This window comes from Corythoichthys intestinalis, chromosome 8, assembly GCF_030265065.1.
Source record: "Corythoichthys intestinalis isolate RoL2023-P3 chromosome 8, ASM3026506v1, whole genome shotgun sequence".
Lineage (NCBI taxonomy): Eukaryota > Metazoa > Chordata > Actinopteri > Syngnathiformes > Syngnathidae > Corythoichthys > Corythoichthys intestinalis.
Window position 1 is genome coordinate 26,170,737 of NC_080402.1, and position 26,122 is coordinate 26,196,858.

The 26,122-nt window shown below is 38.8% G+C and overlaps 3 protein-coding genes across 5 annotated transcripts; 1 reads left to right on the forward strand and 2 right to left on the reverse strand.

Annotated features, from left to right (window-relative positions):
• Nucleotides 1–695: 695 nt before the first annotated feature.
• LOC130920746 (recombining binding protein suppressor of hairless-like) lies at nt 696–12,652 on the reverse strand. 2 transcript variants are annotated; one of them, XM_057844157.1, is made up of 11 exons: nt 12,423–12,652; nt 11,574–11,612; nt 10,561–10,656; nt 8,629–8,794; nt 6,638–6,812; nt 6,420–6,557; nt 6,193–6,305; nt 5,131–5,271; nt 4,479–4,634; nt 2,671–2,774; nt 696–2,145 (listed from the first exon to the last, which is right to left on the reverse strand). In XM_057844157.1, the coding sequence occupies exons 1-11, from the start codon at nt 12,440–12,442 to the stop codon at nt 1,812–1,814; spliced, it is 1,482 nt and encodes a 493-aa protein (XP_057700140.1). In that variant the 5' UTR covers nt 12,443–12,652; the 3' UTR covers nt 696–1,811. The 2 variants fall into 2 exon arrangements, with proteins under 2 accessions (XP_057700140.1, XP_057700139.1); XM_057844156.1 differs by having other exon boundaries at nt 697–2,145; nt 11,574–12,652.
• A 1,242-nt stretch (nt 12,653–13,894) lies between these two features.
• hgsnat (heparan-alpha-glucosaminide N-acetyltransferase) lies at nt 13,895–24,044 on the reverse strand. Of its 2 annotated transcripts, none has more exons than XM_057843684.1 (18): nt 23,774–24,044; nt 22,908–23,026; nt 22,694–22,830; nt 20,152–20,267; nt 19,989–20,058; nt 19,821–19,890; nt 19,389–19,492; nt 19,118–19,194; nt 18,984–19,014; nt 18,725–18,885; nt 18,538–18,653; nt 18,050–18,171; nt 17,505–17,631; nt 17,311–17,397; nt 16,740–16,817; nt 16,332–16,402; nt 16,136–16,248; nt 13,895–15,949 (listed from the first exon to the last, which is right to left on the reverse strand). In XM_057843684.1, the coding sequence occupies exons 1-18, from the start codon at nt 23,952–23,954 to the stop codon at nt 15,768–15,770; spliced, it is 1,962 nt and encodes a 653-aa protein (XP_057699667.1). In that variant the 5' UTR covers nt 23,955–24,044; the 3' UTR covers nt 13,895–15,767. The 2 variants fall into 2 exon arrangements, with proteins under 2 accessions (XP_057699667.1, XP_057699668.1); XM_057843685.1 differs by lacking the exon at nt 23,774–24,044 and adding an exon at nt 23,282–23,459.
• dctn6 (dynactin subunit 6) lies at nt 23,619–26,068 on the forward strand. Its single transcript, XM_057843688.1, has 8 exons — nt 23,619–23,811; nt 24,336–24,487; nt 24,676–24,740; nt 24,885–24,990; nt 25,259–25,344; nt 25,436–25,483; nt 25,549–25,691; nt 25,811–26,068. Exons 1-8 carry the CDS (start codon nt 23,809–23,811, stop codon nt 25,892–25,894), a joined length of 687 nt encoding a protein of 228 aa, XP_057699671.1. The 5' UTR covers nt 23,619–23,808; the 3' UTR covers nt 25,895–26,068.
• The last annotated feature ends 54 nt before the right edge of the window (nt 26,069–26,122 follow it).

Here is a 26,122-nt window from a genome sequence, read left to right on the forward strand (position 1 = left end):
ACATAATATTCATATATGTTAAAAAAAAAAAAAAAAAAAAAAAACATGCATGGTAGGCTGATTTAACACTCCAAATTGTTTGTAGGTATGACTGTGCGTGATTATTTGTCTCATTGTGTCCTGCGATTGGCTGGCAATCAATTTAGGCTGTACCCTGCTTCCTGCCCATACTTAGCAGGGATAGGCTCCAGCAACCCCGCAACCCTCCTGAGGATAGGTGGCACATACATATGATGAATGAATAAATGTAAGTATTGTAATACTAATAATAACATTGTGAAGCATGGTGGAAGAGTGGTTAGCACTTTCGACTCAGTTCTGAGATTAGAGGTTCTATCCCGGGCTTCGGCCTTCCGGTGTAAAGTCCATGTTCTAACCATGACTGCGTTTTCTCCGGATACTCTGGTTTCCTCCCACAACCCAAATAAGCATGGTAGGCTGACTGAACACTCAATTTAGAGTGTTGTCTATAGGTAAGAGTGTGTGTATGTTATGTTTTTTTCTCCTTGTGCCATGCAAATTAAGGGTGTACCCTGCCAACTGCCCATAGTTAGGTGGAATGGACTCCAGCAACCCCGCGACCCTCGTGAGTTTAAGTGGCACGAAAGATGAATAATATATATATATATATATATATATATATATATATATATATATATATATCAATATTTGACATTTCTATCTAAATAGCATGTAAAGCGATTTTAAACTGTACCCCAGCAAAAGCTTTAAACTAATACGTAGGCTTAGGGTGCATAATACAGTAAGCCCCAGCTCTGTGCCGGTTTAATTTTTGCAGTCCTGGTTTTGTGCCCCCTACCCCCATTTATTTATACATTTTATTTGAATTAATTCTAAATAAAGTTTGGAAAACACAAGTTTAAACTGTATTGTTAGGGTTGGCATGCATCACAGCTTGATCATACTGAAATAGGATCCCTTCCATTGATGCTCCCTTCTGAAGTTTAATTAATAATAATAATAAGAAGAATTTTAATTATTTACATTAATCATTGATGTTATAATTATTACTATTTTACAATTAATATTTATTCATAAAAAAATTCACAATACTGTATTAGATATTTCAATGTCAACTGTATTTGTGAAGACTTTTGTAATAATTTTGTTAATTACCGGCTATAAAAAAAAAAAAAAAAACAGCTTTACTTAATTAAAAAAAAAACACCCTTTTAAAAATTACGTACCGTAAACATTATTTTAAAAAATTCTATATTAAAATAGGGTATTTATGTTTCATGCATTTTCACGTATTGTGGTGGGACTGGAACGTAAACTCCAAAACCGAGGAGCTTTTACTGTAAAGACAAATGTCTACTGTATCACCAAAAGAAAGAATGAAAAAGGACAGCATAAGTTCCTTGCCCACAACAAATCAAAGATGACCTACTGCTGTAGGGTAAATGTCATTAGAGTTAGTTCAACATCCATAGGACTTGTAATATATCCACAATAGCTCACTGGATGGAGTTCAATCATTCTGCAGCCACCTCATGGGACAGCGCAGCTCAGTTGGTAAAGGAGTCATGATGCAACAAAGAGGTTGTCAGTTGGAATTTGCCCTTGTGACGATGTGGAAGCTCCCGTTGCTAACGACGCGGCACCAGTAGGTGAATGGGACAGTGCATAACACTGTGAGTATCTTGAAGGTAGAAAAGCACTGTACAAGTGAACACCCATTCACCATTCACACTTCTCTTCAGGCAAGTGTTCTCAAAGGTCCTCCACCGAAACGCACAATGAGTATACATTGTACGAGTTTAAAAATAACATGCTCGCCATGAGTGTCACTATGACAACACTGACATGCCTGAGTCATGACTGCTGTAAACCCCCTGGACATTTGTGAATGCGCTCAGTGAGGAAGAAGTTGAAGATGAACAAGTCTGGGATGCTGAGGATGATGAGGAGGAGGTGCTGTGTGTCCTCAGTATGGCCTCCGCAACACTGCAGTGGGGGCGGGGCCCTGGTTCCGAAGTGTAGGTGAAAGTGAGGGAAGTGGCATAGATGATTCCGTCATTACGAACCAGCGTGACAGGGACTTGCACCGGCTGCCTGACCCAGCGCCAGCCCTCTCTGAAAGCCGAAATGTCAGGAACCACACATAGGATGCTCTCGCCGCATCTTGAAAGAACACGAATGAAAAACAACGGTGTGTATTCGGGTCCATGAACACATACAGTATATTGCTGTGAAAAAGTATTTGCCCCCTTCTCGAATTCTTATTGTTTTGCAGTTATCCAAATTTAATGTTTAAGATCTTTAAGAAGAGTATAAATGTGACAAAGGAGACCCAAGTAAACACAAAATGTGCACGATTTGATCAAGATATGAAAAGGTGCAGCTAAATGCCAAGATCTAAAGAAATTGAAAACTAAAGTGATGTAAAGAGGTCTGGAAGGCGACATATTCTATAGCTTTTTTGTGACCCTTCCAGCCTATGAATCTGTCTTTAACTATTTCTGTTGTTAATACGTTATATGTGACATAATATTTACACAGCGGAACATGGGAATTCACAATTTCAGAGACGGTCAAATTAATCTCTAAAGGTTACAGTACAGATTTTGTCCTGAATTTTTACCCAAAATGGCACTGACTTTATTTGTGAGTAGCACAAATGCGTACCAGTAATCTGAATGCACATACCTGTACATGGTATCAGCCTCCACATCTCCAAACCACACTCGAAGGTTGGGAGTGAAGTTATGTCCAGTGAGCTCTAACATGGCCACATCCCCTCCACCATTTAACTGAATTAACACAGTGAGGGTAAAAAAAAAAGAATATTAAAAGTCAATAAAAAGCACATTCACACTGCCAGATAAAACTTACAGTGGGGTAAATAAGTATTTAGTCAATCACCAATTGTGCAAGTTCTCCTACTTGAAAAGATTAGATAGACCTGTAATTGTCAGCATGGGTAAACCACAACCATGAGAGACAGAATGTGGGGGAAAAAACAGAAAATCACACTGTTTGATATTTAAAGAATTTATTTCCAAATTAGAGTGGAAAATAAGTATTTTGCCACCTACAAAAAAGCAAGATTTCTGGCTGTCAAAGAGGTTTAACGTCTTCTAACGAGGTCTAACGTGGCTCCAATCGTTACCTGTATTAATGGCACCTGTTATAACTCATTATCGGTATAAAATACACCTGTCCACAATCTCAGTCAGTCACACTCCAAACTCCACTATGGCCAAGACCAAAGAGCTGTCGAAGGACACCAGAGACAAAATTGTAGACCTGCACCAGGCTGGGAAGACTGAATCTGCAATAGGTAAAACGCTTAGTGTAAAGAAACCAACTGTGGGAGCAATTATTAGAAAATAGAAGACATACAAGACCACTGATAATCTCCCTCGATCTGGGGCTCCATGCAAGATCTCACCCCGTTGCGTCAAAATGATAACAAGAACGGTGAGCAAAAATCCCAGAACCACACGGGGGGACCTAGTGAATGACCTACAGAGAGCTGGGACCAGAGTAACAAAGGCTATTATCAGTAACACAATGCGCCGCCAGGGACTCAAATCCTGCACTGCCAGACATGTCCCTCTGCTGAAGAAAGTACACGTCCAGGCCCGTCTGCGGTTCGCTAGAGAGCATTTGGATGATCCAGAAGAGGACTGGGAGAATGTGTTATGGTCAGTTAAAAAAAAAAAATAGAACTTTTCGGTAGAAACACAGGTTCTCGTGTTTGGAGGAGAAAGAATACTGAATTGCATCCGAAGAACACCATACCCACTGTGAAGCATGGGGTGGAAACATCATGCTTTGGGGCTGTTTTTCTGCAAAGGGACCAGGACGACTGATCTGTGTAAAGGAAAGAATGAATGGGGCCATGTATCGAGAGATTTTGAGTGAAAATCTCCTTCCATCAGCAAGGACATTGAAGATGAGACGTGGCTGGGTCTTTCAGCATGACAATGATCCCAAATACACAGCCAGGGCAACAAAAGAGTGGCTTCATAAGAAGCATTTCAAGGTCCTGGAGAGGCCTAGCCAGTCTCCAGATTTCAACCCCATAGAAAATCTGTGGAGGGAGTTGAACGTCTGTGTTGCCCAACGACAGCCCCAAAGCATCACTGCTCTAGAGGAGAAATGCATGGAGGACTGGGCCAAAATACCAGCTACAGTGTGTGAAAAGCTTGTGAAGAGTTACAGAAAACGTTTGGCCTCCGTTATTGCCAACAAAGGGTACATAACAAAGTATTCGAGATGAACTTTTGGTATTGACCAAATACTTATTTTACAACATGATTTGCAAATAAATTCTGAAAAAATCAAACAATGATTTTTTAATTTTTTTTTTCCACATTCTGTCTCTCATGGTTGAGGTTTACCCATGTTGACAATTACAGGCCTCTCTAATATTTTCAAGTGGGAGAACTTGCACAATTAGTGGTTGACTAAATACTTATTTGCCCCACTGTAAGTGTATGAACGTGTACCTGCAGGCTTTCTACTACGGGTACAGGGGTGACTGGAGAGTTGACGGGGCCCATACCCTCATAGAATGTATACTCAGCCTTATCGGTGCTGATTATGGTCCAGCAAGCGCCATCGTTAATGACTTCTTTGTTTGCTTCTTTGACACATGGTGCAGCCTAAACACACGAGCACAACAAACAACACCTACTGTTGGCAAATAAAATATAGCAAACCCTAAACACCCAAACGTACAGTGAATTGTCAGTATTAGCTGAGAAGTATACATTTAACAATATGAAATAGTGTTCTCTGACTTTTCACAATTAATTACTTGCAAATCAACACCTAAACTCTTTGTCTTCAAACTATTATTTTTGGATGTTTTTGTGGTCAACATACTCTAAAAGGACACAAGATGGTGCCAAAAGCCCTGTCTTGGTGCTTCACCGTCTATCACCGTTCTAATTTTTTTTTTTTTCTTTTTTGTTTTTTTTGCTATTTAGGGCAGGACGCCTATCTGCCTTTCTACTGCTATAGGTTACTACAATTTAGCTATGCTGAACAGAAGTGCTTCTTCACTTGTTTTGCCTAATGTGGAGGTTGGTTGCGCATAAATGTATATTTGATTTTTCATCTCTGACCAATTTCTGGTGAATAGCTTTTGCAGCCTACCTGGTACTGAATTATTCTATCCTGTGAGAGGCAGAGGTACATCCGTTCTGTGTCTTTCAGATAGAAAGCACACTTGTGAAGCTGCGACACCGGATCGTCTGCATCCCACAATGCTGCCTGCTTGTCAACTTTGCGGATGACCTATGCAATTAAGGGGAGAAAAAGAATGTGCTTGTTAAGTGGGCCGAACCAATCAAGGAAGCATGGAAAATCAACACATTTAAAAACACTAAAGCTCTCGTAAATTAGCATCGCAATCCTCACTGGAATGAGCAATGCTGATAATACGTCTGGACAAAATTACCAGGAGACTGAATTAATCAGTTATAAATTGTGTATGACTCCTTAGTGTCTAAGTCCTCTTGCCTGGTACACCAGACTCACCCCTGTTCCAGCTATAGAGTCTGGCGACCGTTCGGCAGATCAAATTCCCAGGGCGAAGCAAGTCACAGCAAACACACAGCAGATTGGACCAAATGACCAGTGACGGGCGGACATGCCGTTGATAAAACGACAAGAAACTCTAGCGCGAGGGAATAAACATACAAGGAGTGCGGAACGAAGAAGTTTTTTCAACATGGCTAGCGCGAGACAGACTGTTGGTTTAAGCGATTTGATGTGTTATTGGTCATTTAAAACTGAATTTACCGCGGATTGGAACATATTCTGAGCTCTCCCGTTCGCCATCTGTGTTGTTGTGGAGACGACTTCCAACGCTCAAGAGTGACGTTGCTCGTTAAGAACACGTCACGCAAATAAACGAATCTGATCGCACGAATGATTTCATTCTGGCTCAAGACGCCAATAAGGAGATGAGTCCCAGACTCTTCTTACATTGTTTGAAAAATACAGGGAGAATAGTCTGGCGGTGCCAGGCAATAAATCCTCATGCCAAGACATTATAGACACTTTACTCTACTAGAATGGAGATTGTTCTTCTGAACAGAAATGACGAGCAAGACACATTCCAAGATGACTCGTCTTTCATTTTGAGTTCCTGAAAGTTAATTGGCCAGATGACAAAATGCTCTAGCGCACAGATATGTTAAGTCAACTGCATACCAGTCTGGGGAGTGCCATGCCAGTGACGGAGCACACCAGTTTCACCGTCTGGCCATAATGAATGTAACCATCTCGCACAGCAAACTCCTCCCCTTCAGATTCGTCATCGTCCACTGACCAAAAAGAGTGAAAGCATCGTTAAGATGTGTGACATCATAAAATAATGCATAAAAAAAAAAAAAAAAGCAATCCACTTCACACATAAAGGTATATAATTTAGGACTCACAGAGGTGGATGTAGAAGGCCCCCCACTGGAGAGAACTAGCATGAAAGTTTCCACCCTCCACATGAAGATACCTGGTGCTGACTGTTTGTGATCGTAGGCGGTTAAATAAGGCTACCTTTGTTCCCGATGCAATACATACTATAAGATGGAGTGGAAAAGATAACAATAGGCACTCTATCGAATTAATTCCAAAACACAGTGTATGTTTTGATACTCACAGTCTGCATTTTTCAAGGACTGCTTCTTCTTGGAAGGCTTGGAGATTACTTTGATTCTCTTGCTGAGGAAGAGGCCAATATCGGCGCTATTGCCATACAGCATCTTTACAGACAACATGAAGTGTTTCCTTTTATCTGTGTCACTGATGTATAAGGTCTTAGCAGCGCAAAAGTTCTATTTAAGGAAACATAAGCACAGAAATTGTTTTAGGAGAAGTGAAACATGCTATTCTTCTTCCCACAGTAGAGAAATTCTGATTTAGAAAGTTTGTTTAGGTTCTATTCCCCTTAAAAGAACACTCATTAGGAAAACAAAAAGACCAAACATATAAATTGTTATAAGTGTTATTATAGTGGTTGTAGTTTGCAGTAATGTAGAACTGCATAGCATCATGTTTGTAAAAAAAAAAAAAAAAAAAAAAAAAAAAAATTGTTGTCTCGCCCACCCGGGCGGTATGGTCTCTCCTTTCAAGCTCTCGGGTCCTCTACCAGAGGCCTGGGAGCTTGAGGGTTCTGCGCAGGATCTTAGCTGTCCCTAGGGTTGCGCTCTTCTGAACGGAGGTGTCGGACGTTGTTCCTGGTATCTGTTGGAGCTATGCACCCAGTTTGGGGGTTACTGCCCCTAGTGTCCCGATCACTACTGGCACCACTGTTGCCTTCACTCCCCATATTTTTTTCTCCAAGTCTTCCTTCAACCCTTGATATTTCTCCAGCTTTTCGTGTTCTTTTTTCCTGATGTTGCTATTGCTCGGGATTGCTACATCTGTCACTACTGCTGTCTTCTGATGTTTATCCACCACCACTATGTCAGGCTGGTTGGCCATCACCAGTTTGCCTGTCTGGATCTGGAAGTCCCACAGGATCTTGGCTCGGTTGTTCTCGATCACCTTTGGGGGTGTCGTCCACCTTGACTCTGGGGTGTCCAGTCCGTACTCGGCAAATATGTTCCTGTATATTATGCCTGCTACCTGGTTATGTCATTCCATGTATGCCTTGCCTGCCAGCAAGCATATATATATATATATATATATATATATATATATATATATATATATATATATATATATATATATATATATATATTATTATTTTTGGTTTTAATCATTTCATTTTGCTAGTGTTGTTTTCATTGACATATAAATGTCAGAAAAATGCAAGAACTGAGGGCAATATTTGTTTAAAGAGATGTTATTGTTAAATACAGCTTCAGCTTTACTACAAGCATGAAAAAGTATGTGTAGAAATATATAAATACAGCTGAGGATTATGAATTTTTACTGGGAACTAATTAACATAATAGTTGTTAATTAAAACCCTTTTTTAAAAAGATATCTGGCAAAAACAACTGATCTAAAAAAATCCTATTCTCTCAAATAGCAGGTTTTCTTTAATACAGTGTAGCGAGAACGAGGTGTTTATTCAGACTGAATGTCTATATTTGGACAAAATATAATTTCATTATATTTCATATGCTGTATTTCAAATGTGTTTCACAGGTTAAATCAATATACTGTACCTCCAAATAATACATAGTACAGTATAAGGGATGTCCCGATCGCATATTTTTGCACTCGAGCTCAGGTCACCTGATTTTGAGAATCTGCCGATACCGAGTCCCAATCCGATACAGAATTATTTTTTAAAAATTTTTATTTGAACAAAAGTTTAAAACGTGCCAGTACTGTACTGTTTATTGTACTTCCTCTTCCAATTTTTCCGGGAGTGTTGGGAGTATAAAACATATATAGTTTTGTTTCTTTTGGCAATGCCATTGTATTTCTGAATTATTTTGTTACTTTTTCGCCCTTAAAAATACAATATATATATATATATATATATATATATTTTTTTTTTTTTTTAATTAAAAGCGTGATCTTTTTCACCCGTTTCCGATTTCCATTTCCGATCACGTGATCAGATCAGGTACATCCCTATACAGTATATTAATTTTGCAGCACCTTCTGAGCAACAGAAGTGTTCAAAACTCTAACCTTCCCCTCCAAGTTCAGTTGTTGCATCTCCACTTCACTGTTGCCAATCCCAATAAAGGCACAGGGTTGGGCCTCCTGCTCTGTGCAGCCCTCCTTCTGCATCTTCTCCAGTTTCTTCTTCCAACCGCTGCCCAACAGATAAATGCATGGCGGAGGGCAGAAAAACCTAAATAGCATTATTCAAATAAATAAATAAATGTGTTAAAGCTACATTTTTACATTATTCACAAGGCCGGGTATTAAAAGTGCATCAGCATCATCATAGTTTGGTCTTGGTATTGTCATGTTGCATCGATATAAAATAACGAGCCATGCTTAAAAATACATTTTGTGTCAGCTGTATACTTAAGCAAGTACGCACTTGGAGGCAAAGTGTTCTAATGCATCAATATAGCTTTTTGAAGGTACAGTATACTGTATCTATCTGAAGTCTAACGAAAAGGAATGGGCCAGCAAAAAAAGGTGTTTTGCTTCACCTGTACTGTATTTGCCATCGTTGTCCCCCTATACGCATGTCGGTATGCTTACAAAAAAAAATTGCAGAATGCAAACAAAGTTATTTGAGGTGTAACGATAAACTGATTTGAAGGTACAGTATACTGTATCTATCTGAAGTCTAACGAAAAGGAATGGGCCAGCAAAAAAAGGTGTTTTGCTTCACCTGTACTGTATTTGCCATCGTTGTCCCCCTATACGCATGTCGGTATGCTTACAAAAAAAAATTGCAGAATGCAAACAAAGTTATTTGAGGTGTAACGATAAACTGATTTGAATCAGTTACCCATCTGTGATACGTGAGATAAAGCTTCCATGAATTGTCTGATGGCCCTGTTCTACAGTTATGAATTAATTACTGTTCCAGCATCTTTACCATGAGTAGCCACTAGCTATTTCATAGAGCTCAAGAGGCAGGGAGGAACAACTCACACTTATAATATGTAAACAGAATAACAAGCCACCAGTTCACAACGCAAACACTAACAAATAATGGCTAAACATCATTCATTTAAACTCAGTTTCTAAACGAAACTAAAAATATAACATAACAACAAAGTAAATAGCATAACGAGCAATTACTGAAACAACTGGAACAGTAACTGAAGAAATAAGTAGCACAGGACATGAACTTTCATCCTTATTTAAATCCGCAGCACCGCATTGGATGCTGGGAGACTATGAGGCACAAGTAGCAATATGCTGTCTGTCTTTCCAAAGAAAAGTGAAGATTATATGGAGCAGTGATGGCTAAGCTTTGCAGCCAATTGGTTTTCTCATAGTTCAAAGCCACATGGCGGGATATTTGCTCAATGGAGCTATGAAGTAGTCTTGGTGAGGTGGCCACCAAAATTTGGCGTGTGGGCATCACTTACGATGTCCCCAAATTTGCCAGAATGAAAAACAACGATGCAGGTTAGTGTATATCATAGTCCTATATGACTGTACATTTTTATACAATCTGACGAGCAGTCTTGTTGAACGAAAATATCAGCAAACAAGAAATGAACAGCCCACCACTTCATTTTAACGAATCATAAAAATGTTCAAATTATGTTTGTATACTTTGAAACACTTGTTTGTTTGTAAAAACATAAAAAAATGGGCAAATAATGGAGTTTCCTTACAAGTTTGTGGAGAGTCAATCGCTTTCGTGAACGCGGCTGTGTTCACGGAACAGTAGTGCATGGAAATGTACACATGTATATATGTGTATATAGATACATACGTACTGTATATGTATTTAGATCCTACTATATGATCAACTGTCCTACAATAATTGGAGCTTTCCTATGTTATCTCAATAATTATAACATATGTGAGATTAGTATGTTGACTTTATCAAACTGTGAGCATCAGATATTGTTACTCAAATATTTCTCCAAATAGTACTCCAAAAATAACATTGTCTTTCAAACCAATATAAAAAGAGCACACCTTTTCTCATTGCCATAAGACTTTTGTGCCACTTTCGCATGCAGAATGAGGACCGTTTGATCATCTTTTTCCTTCAAATAGGTCCTCATTGCCTCCCTGAAACAGGACCATATATTAACACATTAAACTCACTCGTTATTAGGGTTGGGCATCATTTGAAATTGAACGATTCCGGTTCCGATTCCACGTTTCGATTCCAATTCCGAACAATTCCCGATTCCGATTCTTTTAAGAGGCAGAGTCCAAAAAGGCAAGGTAAAAAAAAAAAATGCAGGGTCCAAAAAATTGCATAGGTTATATTTAAGTCTTAACTTCTCGACATTTTTTAAATTAAATGAACTTCTCACAGGGCTAATTATAACTTCTATATAAATATCAGTCTTCAAACTCGAGCAATTTTTTTCCGCTCGGCGGTCAGGGCATCGAAACAAGGAATCGAAATTTAAAAATTCGAACGATTCTGGGGGCATCGGAGTGTTAGAACCACTTCCCATCGAAGCTCGATGCCCAACCCTACTCGTTATGTAACAATAGGGTTGGGCATCGTTTGAAATTGAACGATTCCGGTTCCAATTACGATTCTATGTTTCGATTATGGTTCCGAACGATTCTCGATTCTAATTCTTTTAAGAGGCAGGGTAAAAAAAAGGCTGGGTAAAAAAAATTGCATGGTTTATATTAAAGTCTTAACTTCTCGATGATTTTTTAAAATTATATAAACTTCTCACAAGGCTAATTTTAACTTGTATATAAATATAAGTCTTTGACCTTGAGCAATTTTTCCGCTCGGCGGTCAGAGCATCGAAACATGGAATCGAAATTTAAAAATTCAAACGATTCCGGGAGCATCGGCGTGATACAACCGGTTCCCATCGATGCTCGATGCCCAACCCTATGTAACAAGTGGAAAAAACTATAAACAGCTCTCAGTATTATGCAGTTTAATTCTACACCAATGGCTAATGAAAGACCAATAACAATCTTAACGTGATCTTAACGTGATTCATGTTTACCTTGTTAAACGTTGAGGTTGACACAGATCGCCAAACTTCCTACAAAACAAAAAAAGAATATCAGGACCAAAGAAGATTTTTTTTTTTAAAACTCTTTCAGTGCCACTGACAATGATAGATGTCCAAAACATCTGGTTCTGATGAGTTGGACATCTACCATCGTTATTCTCCTGCTGTGAATTGAAATAAGTTTGTACTATATAGTAGGCATTGGTTAATTCGCTGCCAACCTTCCTTGTTTAAATGGACTGGGCGTCTATTGCCGTCAACCAACGAGTTAATAAACCATAGACTTCATAATATACATTGCGAAGTCTATGAATGGACTTACAATGCATGTAGTGACAATTAATATTAGTACTATAATTAATATTCTGTTAAAAATACGTTCAGGGAATCACGCAAACGCTTGTCAAAGTAAAAGGCTAAGCTTTAATTTACATAAAATACGGATTAAACTGTAAACGTTGTGTTTTCATTAGTCTACTGTAAATAGGAAACCAGTTACTGTATTTTACGCGAAGGTACCTGGCGGAGGATAAGCTGTAAAGAGAATGGATGGATGGATGGATGGATGGAACCTCAGTAAATATCCATGCAGGCACAATCTATCGTTCGTGTCTTGAAGTAAAAGAAAAGTACGCTGGCATTCAGAGAAAAACTTGATGACAGTTTTGACACCGTGCGTCCAAATGTGGCAGGTCCAAAAGCAACTAGACTGCCACCAGAACTTTGTTTGAAACCCTCTTTGCCTCACAGTCCTGCTCATGTCTGGGAGAATCAAGTTATAGTAAACCAATTTTGCTTTTCTTAAAAAGCAACAATTTACGCTATAATATAAACACTTACCCGGTAACAACAGGCGCCATTTTCCAAATAACGCCCCCCTCCCTCCCCGAATAACCGCGAGACCCCTCCTAAGGGCAGCCCACACCGAGCTGACTATCACCATAACACCAGGGCCAAAAAGTCCAGACTGGAGGCAGAAAAATGAGTTGAGTCCAAATTCAGGGGAGACAGGAGGGCAAAAAAGGGTGAGAAAGAGAAGTTGGCAGGAACTGCGATGAGTCGCCCAAAACAACAGGCGTGGGAAAGTTGTAAAGTCGCGCGTGAACAGAAAAATTCTCAACATAGACATCCATTGAGAGTGCTCGCTGTTATCGCGAGACTAACAAGTACTCACACATCTGTCCCCCCAACCCCCTTTCAAGGACGTTACAGTTTAGATTCCCACGCTCTGTGGAGCAATGAAGCAAGTATGGTAACGTGTTCTGACACTGGAGGACAGTAAAATAATACATATTTTTAATGACAACAATAGAAAAACGGTACACAAATTCAATGTTATGGTGTTATAAAGTGGTGTTATAAATGAAGTCTGAGTGCAATGCAGTGAAAACTAAAATATTGCACTTGAGTCTGTATCATCAAATAACAAAAAGGGAAAACACGGTAAATAAGCCAAAAGGTATAGCCATTGCTTTACTTTAGGTTTACAAAACCCTATGAATAATGGTTGTACAGTTATGTAAATGTGGATGTTGGCATGCACTTTTCAACTGTCAGGTCACATAGATTTCAAATGTAGTTGCTTGCATTACCTCATATGATCAGCCTTTTAAAAAATTTTTTTTTTTTTTTTTTTTAAATGTGTACCTAATGAACGACACCAATTTGCGAGCCAAAGTTATTTACATTTTTCATTGTTGTTAATTGGCTTTAATTATTGACTTTGTATGTTTTTGATTATGGGTCTATTTTTTTGACAGTGGGAAGTGTTGTTTGTGAGAGGCAGGCTAGTTTGATCTTAATATATGCACTACTTCATATTTGATTAAAATAAATAATATACTCTCCAAATTACACTTTCAGCTAGGACACCAATTGACCTAGGGACCCTGGAACTAGTAATCTAAACAGTTCCTCTACATTTAGCTGCTAGGACGAAGCATCAACTGCAAAGAAAAAAAATTAAGAGATTCCTCTCTTTCTGGGAGTAGGGGGTGGTGGGTGCAGTATCTTCCACACCTCCCATGAGTAGAAATATCAGACCAATAATAGCAGGGTAATCCGGATGGGATGGCATGTCTCTGCAAGATGCTGTGGTAACCATACTGCTTCAGTGTGCCTTCAATTTTGAATAAATCCCTAACAGCGTAACAAGCAAAACAGCATCCTTCAAAATGGGAACCTGACAAGGTGGTTGAAACCAAACATCAGGATCAGACCAAAGCACAGATTTCCACCGATCTGAAGTCCATTCCTTGTGTTTCTTGGCCCAAACAATTTTCTTCTGCTTGTTCCCTTTCCTTAGCCGTGGTTTCCTCACAGTAACTTGACCATGAAGGCTCAATTCATGCAGTCTCCTCTTCAAAGTTGTTCTAGAGATGGTTCTGCTGCTAGAGCTATGAATGGCATTCATCTGGTCTCAAATCTGAGCTGCTGTTATCTTCTATCAATGTCGAGGCTGGTGACTTGGATGAACTTATCAGTTCATTCATAAGTAATTTACCTATCTTCAGAAGGAGAGATGACTTTAGTCTTCCTTTCCTGGGTTGGTCCTAAGTGCCAGTTTCAGTGTAGCACTTGATGGTTTTTGCGACTCCACTTGGAGATTTTTTTTTTTTTTTTTTTTGCAATTATACAGCCCAATCTTTATTTCTTAAAGTAATGATGACAAATCTTTTTTCTTGTTACCCGATTGCATCCTTCATTTTTCCCCCGATTCAGACCCTTTATATTTGAACTTTTATTATTATACAGACACAATACAGTAGACATGCTCCAACAAAACTGATGTGTTTTGCAATGTGACATGACAGGAGATATTGTATATATTAGATCAAATATATACCATGTATTCATCCATTTTCCGTACCATCTATCCTGATGGGGGTCACAGGGAGCTGGAACCTACAACAACTGAGTACACCTGGCCATGGTTGCCAGCCAATCACAGAGCACACAGAGAATAAACCATTCACAGTCACATTCATACCTACGGCCAATTTTTTATAGTTAATCTACTATGTATGTTTTGGGAGATATGGGAAGAAAATGGACCACCTGAAAGGAACCCACAAAAACACACTGAGAACATGCAACCAGAAACTGGTAGTGAACTCTTGATCTCTGAACTTTGAAGTGACGAATCACAGATCCTGGCATCCAAAATTGGTACAAAGAATTAAAAATTAATGTAGAAATGCCATTTACCTACAGTACCTTTAAAGCTGAACAACTTCATTATCAAAATGTATTCCACATAAAAAAATTTAAAAAAATTACAAAGTGTTGTCACTCCTCCGCATCTTTATTATACAATTCTTCTGTAGCACATTGTAAACATTCAACCCGTTATGAAATCCACCTCAACCTCAGCAATATTCTGTATTGCGTAATACATTTTGAATGTCATTGCATTAGCTGAAATATAAAGTATAAAAGTTAGAAAATATCCATGACACAGCAACAGGAGTTCTGTATAACTAATCATTACTATAGGAATGGCCAGCATTGACTCAGTTTTAAGTAGAAAATACATTTAGCAAAAGGTCAGTCAAGGTAAAAATGAAGGGGATGAACTTCTATGGCAACAAACATTGAGCTTTAATACCCAAATTACTTCGTTTGACAAAGCGTATGATTTACTGGCTGTGAGAAATCTGTAGTAGCTTTTGATGCTTTTCACTATACTGTCAAATAGTTTATCTTTCAAATGAAACAAATATTAAAAGCTTGCTGCTGGGTAACAGCTAGAAGGCTGTCAAAGTACAAATGGGCTACAACAAGGCAAGACAGCTACATGTGATTACTTTCATACTTAGAGACTGTGAAAAATGAGGAATTAAAAATTACTCTTAGTGTGAAAGGAAACAAAGATGAACCGGGCCGTCATCAAATTCCAAATACATAAGTCTATTTTGGTCCCAGTTCTTCCTGAGTCACAAGATATCTAGAAGAGGTCAGCTGATGGAAATCTGTGAAAAGTCCAACAGTTCTTTTTTACAGTATGGATGTATGCAAAAAAAAAACCAAACAAATCAAAACATTAAACAAGATAATGAAAATACAGCTGTTACATATATATTTTGAAATATACCACCAACGTTGTAAAAAGTCCCCTGCCTTCCATTTCCCGAGCATTTTAGATGATACATCCAAACAAGGCTGTGCATGCAAAGTTATGCCACCTTAGATTTTCCAGAAGATTTTTTTCCGGTACAAGATGTAGGAGATGAAGACCCAACAAGAAACAGCCACAAGGTTCTGAGTAAGGTGCTCAGCATGGGATTGAGTATTGACCATGCGCCAGTGGAAGGGGAAGTAGTCTTCAAATACCTCATGGCCTACATAGACAAGGATGGAGTTCATGCCTAATTTAAGAAATAACACACACGCGCACACACGTTAAAGACAGGGATATGGTAGTTATTAAAGTGTTATAGTATGTTGTTTTTTTTTAATTTCCTGAAATGGACACCAGCTTTGTAAAGGCAGGTGTGCACACTCCACAGGCTATGCCAAATTGGAATCTATTGTCTTGGTAGTGCAGTCCTCACCTGGATAAAAGAATGGTGCTCCGGACCACCACTTTTTGACATCTATGATGTAGTAGACTACAGCAAGCAGCACATAGGCAAAGCAGCCAAGTGTTGTAACATAGGACAGCGACCTGGAGGGAAAAATTGTACTGTAAGTATTTTAGCGCACAGCTTGAATGAGCTGAAAACATAAATGTATGGTAAACACTATTACCATAGGTTCTTATTGACAGGAATGAATCCCTGGTCTGTGGAACACTTTGTGAGAACAGCTGATATGACACCCTGTGTGTTATACAAAATATAACTGTTATACAAGACCCAATGACCTGTAATTAGAGTAATCATTTACAGTCATTAAAAAAAACACGATTTAAACACCCAAACCATAAAGAATCTTTAAAAAAGCACCGTTTATACACAGAAACCGGTACAGTCCAAGAATCTGACTTTCATAAAAATAATAAATATTAAGATTAGGGAGGGATGTTCTGATCAGGGGTTTTTGCTGCCGGTTTTTACTTTTGACTTTCATTAATCATTAAGTCTCATTTGACTGTGCAGGTGTAGCTAATGAGGGTCACAGTGATTCTACAAAATACAATCAAATATAAATGCTCACCAAAAAGAGACCCCAAATTAGGAACCTTGATATAATACTTGAATGAAGGTCTCTGTAGTGTAAGATTATCTTTCCCGCCTAAAAAAGTTGAAGACAATGGTTAAAACCTATTGCATTGTTTTTTTGTTTGGTTTTTTTTCAAATCTCTAATGAGTTACACACATCAGTACCTGCTAGTTCCCTTCTGTCAAGGAAGCAAACTGCGCAAGAGAGAGCCAATGTTTGTTCTTAAACTATTTGTGCTTTGAGCATCAAGTGTGTTATGGGTTATTGTCTTGTTGAAGGATTCCTTACCTTCAGCTTTTTGGCAATGAGCAGAAAAAGTTGCCTTAAAATGTCACTAATGTGACTTTCCAAAATGCTTTGCCTTTGTCTCATTTGGGTCTCAAGTTTTGTGGCACGTTAAAAAGGCGTTTTGGTCATACAAGATGTATTTTGGCAAGTTCCATACTTGTCGATGACTCTATGTGGGGTATTTTTCTTGCCTCATCAGAAGGGTACCAGGGTCTTTTTTGGTCTATGCTGTTGATAAGACAAAACTTTGGCTTGAACAGATAAAGAGATAATGTACCTGTAACCCAAGAAAAGCCATAACAATGGAGTTGATGCTGCCAAGAACACCCTCCGGATCATATGGCATTTGAGTGGCATAAATGACCTTCAAAAGAAATATAATTTCAGTCTACACAGTCTGTGATTAAAACATTGTCATTTTTATGGTAAGTGTCCATTTTAATCAGTGAGTTGTGTTTGTCTGTCACTCACCCTGGCCGAAGGTGTCTGGTAGATGTGGTTCTCTCCAAGCAGCCAGCGGTCAACAAGACCAGCTGCTCCACCAGTACAATTTGCATACAAGCCCATGTCCCCAATCCCACCTGGACCAAGATAGCCTCTGTTCCAGAATAGAGAATTTAGTTCAATCACATTCACAATCCCATAAAAGATACTTGGGAGAAAAAAAAACAAAAAAACTAAACACGAATATAACTGATCACCAAACAAAAACTTGACTTCCAAAATATGTGCCCATTATTTACACAAATGTGTCAGATATATGCACAGACTCCCTTCAGATTGCCTGCTGATTTTTCTTTGTGTTCAGGTCTTAAGTTTTGCCAGAACATTTTTATTAGTGAAGCCAAGGTTTTGTGAATATAAATGTACCCTTGATACTAACTTCAAGTACACACACAGTAACTAACTACAATGACGAGTGGAATGGAATCCAGTCAGCAAGGATGAAATAGAACAACCATTTTTTGCTACATATAGGATACGTGCTACATATACACACACCGCCGTTGACTTACGTTGGGCAGCCTGGTACAGGAAGTAGGAAAGTGAGACAGAGCCAAATGATTTCTAGGAGGAGCACAAAAATCCAAGCAGGCCAGTAGAGCAATACATCAATGCAAGAGGACCACCATGCATCCTGGGAAAAAGAGAGTTATATTTCCCAAAATATATGGTAGAAATACCCTACTTAAATCATAATGTAAATACATGTAATTTACGTCTGCTTGAGCCTCTAGTGCAGGGGTCCCCAAACTGGTACAAATCGGGCCTTAGTGGGTGCTGGATTTCTTTCCAACAAAACAGGACCACACCTTTGCACCAATCTGGTGTCTTACATCTGTAGTCAGTTCATTATAGTCAGGTGCTGCTTGTTTTAGCAGAAACCTCATTGGTTAAACAGTCTGTGCTCGATCAGTCGGAACAAAAATCAGGACCCACAGCGGCCCCTGAGGACCGGTTTGGGTACCCCTGCAGTTGAATGTATATAAAAAGTGTATCTCACCAATGGTAGGATGTCAAGATGACCCCTCGCCACCAAAAGATCCAGGCAGGCCACGACAAGGTATGACCAGGCCAGGCGCTGTAGCACACCAGGGATCCGCAGGCTGTCCCATGACACTGTAATGTGAATTGAATTATGTAAGAGCCTAACACAGGTGAATGGGAAAAACACTCAGGGTCAAACTCACAAAAACCCTGGCAGTAGTTGGGATTGATTATGATGACTCCAATGATGAAAAGTTGCAGGGCCCTCCATACCACTTTTTTCAGAAGTGAAGTGCGGCTTGAGCCTGAGCGAAGCATGGAATTGATTGAAAGTGCAATGGATGTTCCCATTATGAAAACAAACCTGAAAAAAGAATAATCAAGCTGCAGAAGTTATGAAAATAAAAAATACAAAATAAAATGAATTAAAAATGCAAATGTTGGTTGAAATTAGGATTTTACCATGGAAACACCAAATCAGCAACAGTTAGGCCTAGAATGATACAAGGAGCAAAGAGTACCTTTTATACACATGCAGAGAAATACTTAAGGACCCAATTTTAAGTTGTGGTTACGGCAATACAACAAATCTTTACCGTTCCAGCTCTCATGTCTGAAGAACCAATATCGTCCTCCTCCGTAATTCACAAATACCATAATAATTAAGCAGATCCTGTCAAATAAATAACATGAAAGCACGACCTGAATTAGTTACAATAAACATTTCGTTCACTATTACCAAAATATACAAATCACATGCAACACAGATTATGTTTTACGTTTTCTTGCCAAGAACTGAAACAATTCCAAAATCAATCAAGCCTATAAGCAAAGTAGTTGACTGACACAAAGTCGAACAGTTTTTACCCTCTGAATGTGTCTAGGGATCGTAACCTCTTGCTGGGACTGGGTGGGGGCGGAAGTATGTTGTCAGTCACTGGCATCACTGTCCTGCCAGGGGATCCCAGTTCCTTGTGAGAGACATTTGTCTTATAAAACCACTGAAAACATGCTACTTCAGATAGTGGATAGAGTAGAATACACATAAGCAGAACTTTCATGCCCCCCCCCGCCCCCCCACTTGCAAAAGCAACAATTTTTAATTGAGCTTTTTGATCTTTTCTGATGAAATGAGCCAACTGATGCATCATATCTGATACTGCATATTATACATAAAATATATACTAAACATACCTTACAAAAAATATTAAATTGTTTCTGCATACATTTTAATATGCTATTCCCGAATATACTTCTGATAGGAAAGTAATAGCTAAATGCCCTTGGATAAATACTCACAGAGTTGATCAGCCTCTCAGTCTCCATGGATCCACCAATTCTGAAGAGGACACCCCTAACCCAATCGAGTCTTAAGAAGAGATAATAATTCAGTTATGAGGACCTGCTCACTATCAAAACCATTTGAATTAGGCCATCATTTATACTGCAGTTTATAACAACACTTACGCAAATATTGCTCTTCCCAGAGCATACAATAATCCCAGTCCAGCAAAAACTAGGAATGCTACCAGAATGGCTGTGTAGGGATTGAGAAAACATTTACACTAAATCAACAACAACAACAACAAAAAAAAAAGGCTTTATCAGTTTATTTGTGTGATTGACTTACGTGTGTAACTATTTACTGGGTCTACATCAGTCACAATAGAGCAGTTGGCCACGGAGGTACTTATATTTTTAAGCCACAGAGAGTAGTTTCCTTGCTCCCCAAAGTGGAATGAAACTCTAGAAAGAGAATGCAATTGTCACACACAACACAATTCTGAGAGATCTCAAATTATTGGTGGTGGAGACCCTGAAAAGTCATTTTACGGATTTGTTTCTAAATACATTAAAACATTTAAAGAAATGTGATGAATATATGCACAAAGACTAAACAATTTATTGATAATTTAACGTGATATACTGTAGTGGTAAATTCTTTCACCTCTTCAGCGGTTCAGATTTTTTGGACGGGCCTAAAAAGGGGCGACATGGGGCCTGGCATAATTTGGCCCTCCCCCACTATAGTGACTGAGCATTGACATTCCTACAGTGGTTATCCGCCAAAATTGCAAATTCCTCATTCATAATAACGTCACCTATTTTGCTGCTACAGAATACAGCCATCGAGTTAGGCTTACAAGTTACAAACCTGTCACAAAATACATCTTTTTTTCTATGTCTATTTATATTTGTCTTTTAAGTAATATGGGCAATGCTTAATAACACACAGCAAAATGGATGGCTAATTGTGTCACATCACAGGAGCAATTGGACGGGTATTTCCAGGACAAGGACTTGCCCATCAGTGTTTGTCCGGCAGCTGTTTTTTTGGCAGCTTCCCATATCGGTCAATCTCTATTTTTTACTACTTTCAAGGAAAACAACTTTGATCTGGATACGCATTTGGGTTAAACTTAAACATCTTTACTTGCAATATACAGTGTATCACAAAAGTGACTACACCCCTCGCATTTCTGCAGTTATTTAAGTATATCTTTTCATGGGACAACACTGACAAAATGACACTTTGACACAATGAAAAGTAGTCCGTTTGCAGCTTATATAATAGAGTTAATTTATTTTCCCCTCAAAATAACTCAAAATATAGCCATTAATATCTAAACCCCTGGCAACAAAAGTGAGTACACCGCATAGAAACTATGTACATCCCTAAATGTCCAAATTGAGTACTGCTTGTCATTTTCCCTCCAAAATGTCATGTGACTCGTTACAGGAGTGCTGTCAGCTTTGCTGCAGAGATTAAAGAGGTGGGGTGTCAGCCTGTTAGTGCTCAGACCATACGCCGCACTCTACATCAAACTGGTGTGCATGGCTGTCACCCCAGGAGGAAGCCTCTTCTGAAGATGGTACACAAGAAAGCCTAACTCATCAGACCATAGGACATGGTTCCAGTAATCCATGTGATTTGTTGACACAAACAGCAAACTGTTCGTGGGCTTTCTTGTGTACCGTCTTAAGAAGAGGCTTCCTCCTGGGGTGATAGCCATGCACACCAATTTGATGTAGAGTGCGGCGTATGGTCTGAGCACTAACAGACTGACCCCCCACCTCTTCAATCTCTGCAGCAAAGCTGACAGCACTCCTGTAACGAGTCACATGACATTTTGGAGGGAAAATGACAAGCAGTACTCAATTTGGACATTTAGGGATGTATGTTTTTTCATAGGGGTTTACTCACTTTTGTTGCCAGGGGTTTAGACATTAATGGCTATATTTTGAGTTATTTTGAGGGGAAAATAAATTAACTCTATTATATAAGCTGCAAACGGACTACTTTTCATTGTGTCAAAGTGTCATTTTGTCAGTGTTGTCCCATGAAAAGATATACTTAAATATCTGCAGAAATGTGAGGGGTGTACTCACTTTTGTGATACACTGCATATTCATTTTGTTGAGGGGATGCTTTGCAAAGAAAATCCTGTCCACTTTTTCGGCACGCCGCATGGCCCATACGCTTTGACCTCTTCTCATCATTCCAACTTTGAAAAGTTCCAAAAAGTCCCTCTCAATTTTGTCCCTAAAATTTATAGTTGCAGCAAAAATGTTTTTCAACAACAACCAAAAAAACAGTTCACTTCAAATGGCAAAAAAAATGACATTTCAAAATGTAACTCGTCCCATACTGCATTTCTTAGCAGAATCACATTAATGAAATTTTTTTTAAAAAAATCAGGAGATCAAAGCATAAGGAAGTTGCATTGTTATTAAAAAAAAAAAAAAAACGTGCGGTCCCACGAAACTTTGACAGAAATGTCCCCGTTTATTTCCAATGCATTTTCTAGTTCCATATACCGTATTTTCCGCACTATAAAGCACACCTTCAATGAATGGCCGATTTTAAAACGTTTTTTTTCCATATATAAGGTGCACCGTATTATAAAGCACATAAAACACAAGCTACAGTAGAGGCTGGGGTTACGTCAGATGGAGCTGTGCTCCGAGTTGATGTGAGACCTGTTGCGGCTCAATATTGATTCATACATAAGGCGCATTGGATTATAAGGTGCACTTTCGGCTTTTGAGAAAATTTAAGGCTTTTAGGTGCGCCTTATAGTGCGGAAAATACGGGCACTACTGTTTTAATTCAGTTTCCTACCACACAAAATACATAAGTTTACGCACACAAAATACTTTCTGCAACTTACGTGCAAATCTCCATAATAACAGGGGTGCTGTTTGCTTGGAGTGTAATTTCATGTTGAGTGCCAACAGTGAACTCCTTTGAGCTTGGCTGACCTGGACTTGTCACAGCAGGGACAACCCCGAGCTGTTGATAAAGACACTGATACACCCAAAAGGCAGGAGTTAGTTAATTATTTAGATATTACAATAGTTGTTTTAATCCGGATGTGCATTTACCTGATAGCACCGCTGGGAGAGCCAATACACTTCCACTTCGGTTTCCAGTTCATTGATGACTGTCAAAAGAGCTTCATCCATCTTTAACTTTGAATGTTGTTTATCATTAAATAAACCAGCTGGAAAAAGAAAAACATAAGCATGAGAGAGTATGCATCGAAAGTTCCACCCTTTTCCTTTGTAACTGACTGCTCCCACAACATTTGTTTCCACCACTAAGAATATTAGCTCACTAACGTCAAATGCGCACTAGTGAATTTATCACGTGATGTTGTGCATAATCAATTGCCGTGTGAGTTGCTCAAATATCAGAAAGACAATTCAGATGTCATAAACCTTTTTAGGAACAAAGCTACAAACAAACAGTAACTTACCTCACAGACTTGACTTCCTGTCAGCATAATTAATTATTTCTAATAGAACATATGTGGGATTTCATGCAAAGCATCGGGTAGATGACACGGTAAAATTAATGTCTTCAAGTGAGAAGCATGTGAGTTAGTGGGCTGGTTTAGTGACGGCTGCAAAGTCACATGCTCATTTAATCCCACGTATACCGCCAAATGAGAGTTTTAAAAGCCTTCCTGTATTTTTTAAGGTTTCTGCGACTGCATTTGCCAGATGGACGCTGCTGTTTTTATGGAAGTTTAAAACATGCTTTAATTTGTAATATCGATCACATAGTGTTTATCGTATGAATTTCATTTTTGAACTATTTTGTAGTTATTGTGAGTGAAAAAAAAACGTTCTCTCGAGTCATGAATTTGGATATTCAAACCATGAGGAAAAGTGCTGTGATTTAGCTATTAGCTCACGGGCTAACCTCAAAATCATAACAAAAGTCTACTTTTACCGATAATACTTACAGAAAGACAGTTCAGCATTCAGCGGTGCCACACAAATGGTAATTAATGAGACAATCACTGACGTATAAAACATGTTCATTTTTTTCCATTGTGCCATTTCTATCCCGCGTGCCTTTTCAGACACGGCGACTGAAGATGCCGCCGCTCTCCTAAATTTTTTGTTTATGTTCCTTTTAGGCATAGCAGTCAGATTTCACTTCCGATTTGTGCCTGTTTTATGTATTAGAGGAAGCGAGGAGGGTCAAAGTACATTGATAATGCCAAACAACTGGCACTGATTAAAGCAAAATGCATTCTACTACCGCGACTGAGTTGGATCAACATTCAAACACTAAAATGTTGTCTCGTGGATAATATTGCACGCAAATAATTGCATTCAGACATTGTAATGTACAAATTATCATCATCTTACTCAAAAACAACCTGGGAGTTTTTATTACTGCTAAACAATACTCGTGGAAGTTATAGATGAGATATGAGTAAATATTGTTTCATGTATAAAGATTTCATGTCTGGGGGGGGGGGGGGGGGGGGGGGGTTTCCCCTCCTCTTTTTCGAGCAGATGGGAGGGAGACGAAGAATAAATGCAAGCCACTTCAATATTGTAAGGTTGTCCAGTCGATTATCGAGTGCTGTACAATCAAGTGTCAACAACGGCAACTCCCTTCTCATTTTATCCATCGAAATGGCGAATAAACAAAACTCCCAAAAGAGGTAAAGTGAACAATTTTCCTTACTGACCGCTGGTTCTACTTTTAGTGCTCGTGACTGACGGAAGGACATTGTTCTCTTGTTGAAGCGATTTGAACGTATTTAGCCGGCTAACGATGTAGCCTGTTAGCAGTGATCGGAAGTTCCCCCGTATTGCTAACGCCCCTGCAAAATGTTTATTTTTTTTCCAGCGTCAAGATAGCAGCAGGAGCAGTGGTGTGTGTTGAAAGTGAGATTAAAGGAGATGTTACTATTGGTAAGATATTACGTTTTTAACAAATTTCAAGCAACGTCACTCTACTGTTGGCTGCAATGTTATAACTAGCAGCGTGCCCTTCATTCTGTATCTAAATTATGGGTTTCTGGCTCAGCCACTTCTCATCTTCTTGTCTACAATCAGGCCCAAGGACAGTGGTCCATCCAAAAGCGCGAATAATTGCAGAAGCTGGCCCCATTGTGATTGGAGAAGGGAATTTGATCGAGGAACAAGCCGTCATTATTAACAGGTAACACCAGATGTATTTTCTAATGACGTCAAAATTGCTAAGGCCTTGTTCGAAGTCATTCCCTGCAACCTTACAGTAGTACAGTAGAGTCCTATACATTTGGTAGTGACGTCCCCCAGGTAGGGACAACAATCTCATGTTTGGTTTGTCTTTACAGGTGAGCTGCTAATATCTACAAGAGAATTATGGTGGACCCTAGACTTAAATTTAACAGCTCATGCTTGACTACCCTTTGAAGCATGTTATATGTTTGGTTCTATCTTAATAGTTACCCTGAAAATATCACACCAGATACTGAAGTGGAACCAAAGACGATGACCATTGGCATTAATAATGTATTTGAAGTTGGCTGTTGTATCCTTTTCTTTTCTAGTATTTGCAAGTTATTTACCTCTCAAATGATTTTGACCGATCCTAAAAACGTTTTTCTTAACTGATTATCCAGTGTCACAAGCCCTTAAAATTGGAGACAACAATGTTATAGAATCAAAAGGTGAGTTTTACATTCACTGATTGGAAATGTAATATTTATTCACAGTCTTCTATTGTGTTGTCTAGCTGATGTAGGTAGGAATGTCATCCTAACCAGCGGCTGCATCATTGGGGCTTTCTGCCAGGTGAACACCTGTGAGGTCATACCTGAGAACACAGTCATCTATGGCTCTGGATGTATGAGGCGGGTGCAAACTGAGAGGCCACAGGTACATGGTTACATTGGTTTGTGAGTGGATGGATAGATGTGGCATTTAAAATGGTTGAAAATGTTGGCAAATTTGTTTAAAAAAATACATTGCATAAACATGTTTCTTTTGTCTTCTAGCCTCAAACACTGCAGCTCGATTTTCTAATGAAGATTTTGCCCAACTATCATCACTTGAAAACCATCAAGGCCAGCCATAATTAAACTGTTGAAAGCCTTAAAAGTTGGAAATGTGAATAGCAAAATGAAGTTTTACAAGATTAAATAACATGTCAATGTATATATTATTGAACATTTATTGTCATCAGTACTTTTCCTAACTGGTATTTTCTAAAGACCGTAACCACAAAAGATAGCAGAGCGTTTACCCATATCCTGCTATGCTAATATGAACTGATGAATAAAATATGCTACGTTTTGCAATTTTGATGT

Excerpts from the sequence above, each read along its gene's own strand:
- LOC130920746 (XM_057844156.1), bottom strand. The coding sequence starts at position 11,704 with ATGTTTTGGACATCTATCATTGTCAGTGGCACTGAAAGAGTTTTAAAA. Across the intron at positions 8,795-10,560 it reads TCTTATGGCAATGAGAAAAG|GTTTTTCTGCCCTCCGCCAT; the intron begins GTGTGCTCTTTT and ends AATGCTATTTAG. Across the intron at positions 6,306-6,419 it reads GGCCTTCTACATCCACCTCT|TGGACGATGACGAATCTGAA; the intron begins GTGAGTCCTAAA and ends CTTTTTGGTCAG.
- dctn6 (XM_057843688.1), top strand. Across the intron at positions 24,741-24,884 it reads TAAAGGAGATGTTACTATTG|GCCCAAGGACAGTGGTCCAT; the intron begins GTAAGATATTAC and ends GTCTACAATCAG. Across the intron at positions 25,345-25,435 it reads TGTATTTGAAGTTGGCTGTT|TGTCACAAGCCCTTAAAATT; the intron begins GTATCCTTTTCT and ends CTGATTATCCAG.
- hgsnat (XM_057843684.1), bottom strand. The coding sequence starts at position 23,954 with ATGCCTAAAAGGAACATAAACAAAAAATTTAGGAGAGCGGCGGCATCT. Across the intron at positions 19,493-19,820 it reads CTGAGAGGCTGATCAACTCT|GAACTGGGATCCCCTGGCAG; the intron begins GTGAGTATTTAT and ends GTCTCTCACAAG. Across the intron at positions 16,403-16,739 it reads TAATTTGGGGTCTCTTTTTG|GGTGTCATATCAGCTGTTCT; the intron begins GTGAGCATTTAT and ends TATAACACACAG.